The sequence below is a fragment of the Coregonus lavaretus genome (genome assembly GCF_964263955.1).
Source record: "Coregonus lavaretus genome assembly, chromosome: 8".
Taxonomy (NCBI): Eukaryota; Metazoa; Chordata; class Actinopteri; order Salmoniformes; family Salmonidae; genus Coregonus; species Coregonus lavaretus.
The window spans coordinates 16,028,459-16,038,128 of NC_139995.1; the positions used below are offsets into that span (position 1 = coordinate 16,028,459).

A 9,670-nucleotide genomic window follows, 5' to 3' on the forward strand; every position below is an offset into this window, starting at 1 on the left:
GATGTGGGAAATAAATGTATACAGTTACATATCGCTATATTATTTTTGGATGATATTATATCGATATTTGACTCCATGTATCCATTTCTAAAAATAAATGGTTCGAATGGGAAATATCCTGCAGCTACAAATAATGTACTACCTCCTCTCTGCGCCAGTCGGGCCTCCTTCACGTGTGCTTTATTCCTGCAGTGTTTCTGTAATGAGAATTTGGCAGATCTCATCTCTTTAGCGCCTCCTTTGCCCAGGCAGTGGGCTGGGTTCATGTTTTGCCTTGTTTACAACTGACAGCGTTATTATTCTCATAAGGGCTCTGTTTCATATCACAGTGTTGTGTTGAGTGTGCCTTTCTGCTCTGCTCGCGCACCTTCCTGCCAGCGCTCTTCTTCTTGTATTGACACTTGGTGAAAATATGCATTCATTTTGGAGTTTAAAGCATGTATGGCGGTGTCTGGTCGCTGTGTTTGCTTGAAGTTGATTAATGATAGAAGCCGGCTCGGGGTCATCCTCTGGAGACCCGCCTCGCAGGTTGTGCATGTTAACGAGTAGGAAGGGGAACACACAGCACGCCACTGATCCACCGCCACCAGGAGGCTGACAACAGCCCACTCGCTCCCTCCGCAGAGTCCATTCTTCTCTCTCCCCGTCGCACGTTGTTAATCTTCCTCATTTATCAATTCTAAGTGAATACCCAGTTGTCAGCTGCTATGAAAGTAAAGCCTGCAGGTTTCCTGGGATTGGAATACCTCAAAAGAAGGTGAAATTATCATCAACACCAGCCCAGCCCAGTGAGGCGCCTCTCAGAGATTCATTAGAGCCACTCATTTGTTTTTGTTCCTAATTTCTGAATCAATACATGTCTGTGATTCTCATTTCGACAGAGAATGAAAGGTTCAACAAGGGTTTAACCAGCTAAAGATAAACTAACTGGAACATCCCCTGTCTGTTTGTGTTCTGTTTCCACGCAGGCATCACATTAAAGAGGAACCACTGGACCCGGAGGACCACGAAGGCCCCCTCTCCCTGGTGACGACGGCCAACCACAGTCCAGATTTCGATCACCACAGAGATTACGACGATGACCAGGGCCACGATGACATGCTGTAAGGCCCCCAGGGGCCCATCCCAGAGGCAGAACTAACCTTAGTCATCTGTGAGACGCCACAACGTCACAGATAACACAGATACAAGACTGCAGTCTCAGCCTTCTGATGACAGCTATCAAATGTTTCCAACTGACTTTTAGTGCCATTAAATACATAGTGAAAAACACAAGAACGAGAATACGTCCCACTTGGGAGTATTTTTGATTTATATCTACTTTTTGGTTTAAGTGAACGAAAATATGAAAAAAAAAAAAAAGTAATTTCTACTCAACATGCGTTGGATGGACATGTTTGGTACTGGGGACTTCTTCTTGGTCAGTGTGGTGGTTTCAAATCCAGGATGGACTTGGACCTGCACTGTGCAGCCAGTATGGACTGCATGCAGCCCACTCAACCACACTGAGCACGGACTGCAGAGGGGTTCTCTCTCTCTTTCTCTCTCTCTCTCTCTCTCTCTCTCTTTCTCTCTCTCTCTCTCACACACACACACACACACACACACACACACACACACACACACACACACACATATGCCCATAAACTCAAGAGATATTGACTGACATTTAATTTACACTGTGTGTGTGTAGATTTTGTTCATTGTCACTGCCTTCAAAACTTCATTGGTTTGCTTCCATCTAGGGTGGGAGGGATGTTTTTTGGTGTGTTTTGAGGGTGAGGGTTTTAAAATATAAATGTATGTCTTTTTCATTGTACATTGCTGTTATTGCATTTGATTTCTTTAACTGATCAGACCTCATGCCCATGCTGTGGAGATTCTGTATGGTCAGCACTTGATGAATGTTTATATGATTTCCTTTCATGTTGTCTCGATGTAGTTTTTTACATGAAGCAGAATGTCAAATACCAAGTAGTATTTTTCTGTCATTTATTCCACATGCTTCAGAATGCCACCTCCCTGACATGTAGTCCATCCCCACCCCAACCCCCCCAAGCTCATGAAGTCCATCTGCAATGCACTACTCGTAATGAAGGCTCTCTCCACGCATCAGTGAAGTTTAATTTAAGATGAGAATGAATGACAGAGAAATCATGCAGGTTATGATTTATCCTCATGAAATTATATTGGAGAACAGCCCTTCACGGCAGTGCATGTTAGCTGCAACCAAATTTCTGATCATTCGCAAGCTCCCAGTTTTAGAAATAAATGTCAGGTGTGCAGGACAAAGATAATATTTTAGACCAACTAATTGTGATTCCTGAACACAACTGTCATTGTAGATCAAACGTGTCTAGTTTTCCACACTGTAATTTCATTCATGGAGGGATTGTTTGGCCATGCTTGAAGATATCAAAGTGCATTCCCTATAGTTTTAATGTTTTTTACCATATGCATGACCAGTTGTCTCTCTCAGTTTTGAGTGATTATTAATAATTACACACATCAGATGAAATATTAATGTCCTTAATTTAGGGATAATCCCAAGACGGGCAATAAGACCTGATCATTGCTTCATTCCAGTATTTGGCAGCCATGTTACGGCCCCAGACGCCCACCCACACCACAAGGGAACTGATGATCTGGTACAGTCGGGTCAACATCAGCAGAACCCAATGACCAAGTCAGAGTAGTGACGTAGGCCCTGCAATAGAGTGGATGGGATTGATGCAGGAACTGTGGCGCTGTGAGGCTGAATACAAATGGACTTGATCCTAGGTTTGGTATATGATATGAAACAGAATATGCTCGTACAAAGACTCACAAAAATGACTTTTTAAAGACTGCAACCACTTTGCATTTTTTATTTATTATTATTATTTCAGTTTTTAGTTTTACTTTTGTATTTAGTTGTTGATGTGTCGGATATCTTGTTCTGTGACTACCAAAGATAAACTACAAAGTAAAAACGATGTTCTCTGTTTCATGCAATAGCAGATAAGGCCAAATATCCTCCATTCTCTCCCATTGGATGTGAAAGGATCTAAAGATGGAGGATAGTCTCAGCTGTGTTAAGCCAATGGCACATTGATTAGAGAGGATGCTCCTCAAGCAGTTGGACTGTCATTACCTTTAAAGCCAAAGGGGTCTCTTGATGAGTATAGTAGCTGCAGGACTTTGCGGTGACCAAAACTGAAAGGGAGATGCAGAGTCAGACAAACATTATGACCAAATTAGGGGAGCATGGTCTTTGGACCAATGGGAGGAAAAGGGATCACTCTATCCATCTATCAGCAGCAGATTACTGTGCAACATAAGAGGATGGATAAAAGGAGATTATAATGATGATGATTTATCAGTAGACAGGAGAGCTTTGCAGAGAACAATGTGAAAAGAATTCTATACTTCAACTGGACCACACAATGATTAAATATTTTGTTAATTTTTTTATTCTTTATGGATTTGTACCCTTTCCAACGATTGTATGCCACTCTTTAGTGAATCCTGCTATCTTGATGGGATTCTACTGTTCTTTGTTAACATTGGCAAGGCTTTATGATTGTGTTTAGTTTCTGTCAACGTATTACTTTTTATATTAAAAAACACTCCTGTCAACTAATAAGCTGGGTACAAGGTACTTTATGGCAGTTATTTTAACATTTCACCATGCATTTGCTATTACTAATGAAAAGGGCAATCTGTGGTTTTCAGAAAATGTATTTAATATCCAATAGCAGGCAGCTGTGGGATGGGTCAGTAACAGCCGGACTGGGATCGTGAGAACAACTCGAGCTCAGCCAAAGCCAGTCTTTTGCTGGTTTGCTTGGTATTCTAAAGGGGGAAAAGCTGGTAGATTAGAACATTCTCAGCATGTGTAGCTTGACATTACTAAAGATAACAGCATGAGAAAACTGTTAGTACACAGATCTCAGTTCAAACCTATAGGGAATGATTAAATTAAAAGAGAAAAAAAATGTTTTTCACTCAGTTGCACTTAGTTGTATGTCTTGCATGTGTAGTCCAAAACTGTAGAGAGTGAAAAAACATTTTTTTAAACCAAAAAAATTATAAGAATACAAAATTAGATCATGTTTATCTTGAGGGTCTCATCCTTTGTGCAAAACCAATCCAAACCTCAGGCCTTATTTCATGAAGAAATCACCCAACTTTATTTGATCCCATTTTTCACAATCTATTGTCAGTCATTTGGTCGTGGGCTTTACAACAGTAGGTCGTTAGTATAGCCTTATGTCTTTTGCTTGTCATTTTCTTTCCTTGTTTCTTTCAAAGATCAAAAATACATTTGTGTTATTATTTTTGCTTTATCGCAACTGCTTTGTATTAACTATAAAATAGCTTTGAAAAACTGCTGTATGTATTGGAATAGCAAACTGTACTGCAAATGTATTTTACTTAGTAATCCTTGCTTTAAAAAGTCATACATGCAGACATCTGTGTGAGATGGGCGGGGGCAGGGTGGGGGATTATCCCAGATTTAGGATTTTAAACTGTAAAATAGAAAACAGACTTTTCTCTGTTATCATTGATCTAAGCATTTTGTACAGATTTTGTTCTTCCTTGTGTTAAGCTGTTTTTGATACTTCCTTTTGATGGTCCAACCACTGCCTTCTGTGGCTATATGTTAAAGATTACTGCTTGGAGAAAGGGCAGACAGGTATGTTTCCTCTACAAGACTGAGGTATCTTGCATGACTAATTCCAGGGTCACAGAGATGATAAATAATAGTTAAGTGGTCAGTAATAATATAAGGGTGTATCAATCTAATGATATTTTATATGAAACTAATAGGAAAAAGAAGAAAAATATGCAGTGCCAAGATGTAGAGAATATTTGTTAAATGCTTTGTTTTTATTCCAGAGGAATGAATTAATTCATACATACATCATCAGAGATGTCACCATCATCAGTCCATCCCCATTAGGTGACATACATACTGCTTTTTTGTTATTCTTTAGCTCAACTGTTTGGAAATGTGTTAATTTTTTTATGATAAGTATAGACAAGCACAGCAGGTAGCAGTCTTAAGTGGAGCACAAAGGTTAAAGGTTAAAAGTTTGATGTGAATCAGACTCTGTACTCATCCTTGAAATATGTTGATTTTTTAACAAGACATATCAACCCGAATCGAGTAACCTTTTGACCTTGCTGTGCTCTGTGTAGGTGGCATCAGATTCCCCCTCAAGACACTTGCGGCCATGCTAATTTGCCACATTTCCATCAATCATGATCCACCCCACTGTCATTCACCACTGTGTTGTACCATCATCCTCTCAACCCGTGCTTCTGGCGGAGGGAGGGAAGAGGGTACAGCAGAGCAGCTGTCACGGTGCTTTAATGTTTCAGCAGTTAGGTTAGTTTTCTGTTGAAGCTGTAGTCTGTAGTTTTCTGTTTATTAACTAAAGATTCTGCTCATCACCTCCATCATCAGTCTGTAATCTCCTCATCATTCCTGGTCTGTCTGATGCAGACTATTCTGTTGTACAGTCGGTCTCGATAACTGACGTAAGCATTCTAAAAATGCAATAAAATGCTGGTTGTTCACGTTTGTTTCCTGAAGTCATTTCTTACTTGGTTTAAATGGTAGGGATCTGCATACAAAAACCACTGAAATCATAGTTGCCTTGTCCGTGTCTACCAATGCAGGACACTGCAAAAGAAAAAGGCCCCTCCAAAATTCTCCTCACAGCGATTACACCTACAGTATACAATGATATTGTCATTTTTGTATTATTTTGTGCAGGTTAGATTGTCACAGATACAGGCCTGTTTGTCATCTTCTGCAGGACTTCTGAGTCTGTGATGATGACCACCACTATCATATCAGCCTCAACATTAAATTATCTTGTAATTAAAAAGAGACAGTTAAACTGTTCTAACATCAATTTAGGTAACAGCATTTGATAAGCTATAAATTGTAACTGCATTAAAATTCCAGAAATATTAGCGATATGGATTTCTTGATGGGAATTAATGCTGATGACCAAGACTTGCTTTTTTTATGACGGAAGCACAGGTCATGTTGGCCACAAAACAGGAGACAGAGATCAAGTCTAAGCACTTTTAATCTTGTGAAACAAGCAATTACAAATAGTTGCATTGATTCGTTAAAAAGCTTTAGGTGACATAAATTGTTTCTCGCTTAGCTTATTGCTCCTATACATAAATGTCACAAGTATATTATTAATTAAAGCCATTGAAAGACAAGATTTAATAGAAACAATATAAAATCACGACCAATCTTTTTGCTGGCAATATTTTATCTAGCATTTGGGGTCCTGAATTTCCATGTTGTATCTCCAGTAATAGACAGTACAGTGGGCTCCGGAATGATTGGATCCCTTGATTAAGATTAGCAGAAAAGACTGTATAAAATAATCCAAATACTGAGCTATATTGTATGCTCAACAAAATGGAATAATTATATTATTTTATACTAATACAATTGCTCAGAGAAAGAGATTTTGTTTAACAATCTCAAAAAGATAGGTGTCAAAATTATTGTATCCCCTGTTTTCAATACTCCAGCCCCATCCCCTTGCGGGGATAACAACACTGAGCCTTTTCTAAAATGTTTTATGATATTGGAGAACTCATTGGGAGGAATCTTAGATCATTCCTCCATACAGAATCTTTCCAGATCTGATATCCTTCGTCTGCGCTTATGGAATGCCATCTTCAATTCAAACCACAGGTTTTCAATGGGGTTCAAGTCCAGAGACAGATGGCCAGTGAATTATTTTGATGTTGTTGTCAATTAACCATTTCTTTGTGGATTTGATGTGTGCTTGGGGTTATCTTGCTGAACGATTAATTTGTGGCCAAGTTTCAGCCTCCTGGCAGAGGCAACCAGGTTTCTGGCTTAATGTCCTGGTACTTGGTAAAGTTCATGATGCCATTGACCTTAGTGTACAAAACATATTTCCATGACAGACTGACCAGGTGAATCCAGGTGGAAGCTATGATCCCTTATTGATGTCACCTGTTAAATCCATTTCAGTCAGTGTATATGAAAGGAGAGGAGACAGGTTAATGAAGGACTTTTAAGCCTTGAGACAATTAAGACATGGATTGTGTATGTGTGCCATTCAGAGGGTGAATGGGCAAGACAAAATATGTAAGTGCCATTGAAGAGGATATGGTAGTAGGTGCCAGGTGCACCGGTTTGAGTGTGTAAAGAACTGCAACGCTGCTGGATTTTTCACGCTCAACAGTTTCTCGTGTGTATCAAGAATGGTCCACCACCCAAAGGACATCCAGCCAACTTGACATAACTGTGGGAAGCATTGGAGTCAACATGGCCAAGCATCACTGTGGAACGCTTTCGACACCTTGTAGTGTCCATGCCCCGACGAATTGAGGCTGTTCTGAGGGCAAAAGGGGGTGCAACTCAATATTAGGAAGGTGTTCCTAATGTTTTGTACACTCAGTGTATGTATAGTAAGCATAAATAGAAATCAATAATTTAGTGTGCATCTGCATCAAATTACATAATAGTCTTACATTGATTACATCAAAGGTTGAGTGGCATGCTGTTGAAATATACCCTAACTGAGTGAGAGAAAATATTTTTAGCCCAACAGAGTTGTGGTGCTCATCCATCAACATGCATCTGCTGTGGTGAGAAACCAACATATTAAATCAAACCACTAATCATTCATTTCACTGTTTCAAAATAATGAATCAGATTATGGGCTTTGCTGTGTTGTGATACTGTAGGTTCAAGTGCTCATTATAAAACAGTAGGCTCCATTCATCAATCAGCAAGAAAAATTAAGCAATTATTTATATTGTAGACAATATGAACAATCATTGTATGAATATGATTGTGTAAAAAAAATACTAATATTGGATGAAACCCTACAATACATAGAACTATCTAGTTATCATTTATGTATTCTCACATTTCAGTCATTGTAGTCTACAGCCAAGTTTTTTGCATATCAGATTCAAATCTGTTATTTTTCCTGCAGTGTGAACAGCCCATCAAAACGGATATTTCAAGCCACATTTCAAACCACATTTGTAGTTGGTTTGAAATCAGATACAAATCTGATTCCTGGCAATGTGTCTGAACAGTCAAATCTGATTTATTTGCCCTCAAGTGGTTTTTAGACAGTCAAATGACTACTTCAAAATGGAGATGGCCTCAATGGCGCTGCTCGTGCACTCACAAATGCCATAATGGGACAAATACATTTACATTTTAGTCATTTAGCAGATGCTCTTATCCAGAGCAACTTACAGTTAGTGAGTGCATACATTTTTCATACTGGCCCCCCGTGGGAATCTAACCCACAACCCTGGCGTTGCAAACGCCATGCTCTACCAACTGAGCTACACTGGACTACAAAGATGAGTCCTCTATCATTCTCTATAGTCTGAACACACACAAATCCGATTTGGTCACCTAACTTGCTGTTTGGACAGTCAAACGGATTTGAAAAACAAAACTGATTTGAGCATTAAGGCCTGCAGTGTGAACAAAGCTTACTAGAGTTGCATAGAGATATTCTATGACTAGAACCAAACCAACCTCAGAGAAACCCAATGGGCCGATTAGCCAGTCATCCTATTTACTTCTATTGGATTTCACTAACACAACTTGATTTCTGTTCTTCATTTCATTCTAATTAAAGCATGGCAGAGCAACAGCAATCCACACAAGAGCTTTACTTAAATAGCCAAAGCTGGCACATTCCCAATATTGCAGTGTGTGGCAATTAGCAGCCCTGCAGTATTTGCTATTCATGGTTTGATGTAAAAACTTGTTTATTAAGATGGGCTTGAGGCGCTGGTGTGCAATAGACCTGCCTGTAATTAGATTCCAATTATTTGTCTGTTTCTGATATTGTAAACTGGCACTTACCACATCAGTTAAATTGACACACTGCGCTGCTTGGTTTACTTAGTAATTAAAACATGTTCTGTTAATTAGATGATGACCACTTTATTCCAGGGCTCTTGTGTTTGGGCTTTTCTGTAGCGGCACTGTTTGGATCATGAGTTGCCAGACGCTTCGCTAATCAGCCCTTGTTTTGTTTCAATTACCACCTGCTGTTCAAAAGGCATGCCTGGATGCCCCCTCCCCCAGTCTAAACAAGGCTGGGCCTGCATGGCTCCCAGCTCCCAGCTCCAACAGTATACAGTCGTGGTCGAAAGTATTGGTCTTCCAAAGTTTGCTGCTTCAGTGTTTTTAGATATTTTTGTCAGATGTTACTATGGTATACTGAAGTATAATAATTACAAAGTATAATTAATGCAACAAATATTGTGGTTAAATTCAAATATACTAATTGACAAAAAACCTTTATTTTTTGACAGAATGTTTAAAAAAGGTATAATCTTCGTAAATGATATCATCGGTAGGACTGGTGGAGTTATGTCGCACATGCAGCTAACAAAAACATATGGAAATGTCTGCTCTACCCAAAATTACAACCAAATAATTGCAGCCTTACCGCAAAAGTGGAAGAGGAAAGTTGAAGGGGGAGAAAGTAAGGAACTTGTCTGTCGGCCTTGCATTAAAGAACATAATTGGTTAAGGAAAACTGTGATAAATAAAAAAGTATATCAGTTTCACTTAAGCACCAAAGGATTGACAGCCGTCCCATATAGATTGCAAAATAGTTGGGAAGAGATCTTTGAC

General features: G+C 39.3%; 1 protein-coding gene across 11 annotated transcripts in view; it reads left to right on the top strand.

Annotated features, from left to right (window-relative positions):
* Window positions 1-5,565, top strand: part of foxp1b (forkhead box P1b) — a 197,041-nt gene extending 191,476 nt beyond the window's left edge. For all 11 annotated transcript variants that reach the window (XM_084167279.1, XM_084167277.1, XM_084167269.1 and 8 more), the window contains one exon: window positions 969-5,565. In XM_084167279.1, the coding sequence (XP_084023405.1) occupies window positions 969-1,107 (139 nt within the window). In that variant the 3' untranslated portion in view covers window positions 1,108-5,565. The remainder of the gene's footprint in view (window positions 1-968) is intronic.
* The last annotated feature ends 4,105 nt before the right edge of the window (window positions 5,566-9,670 follow it).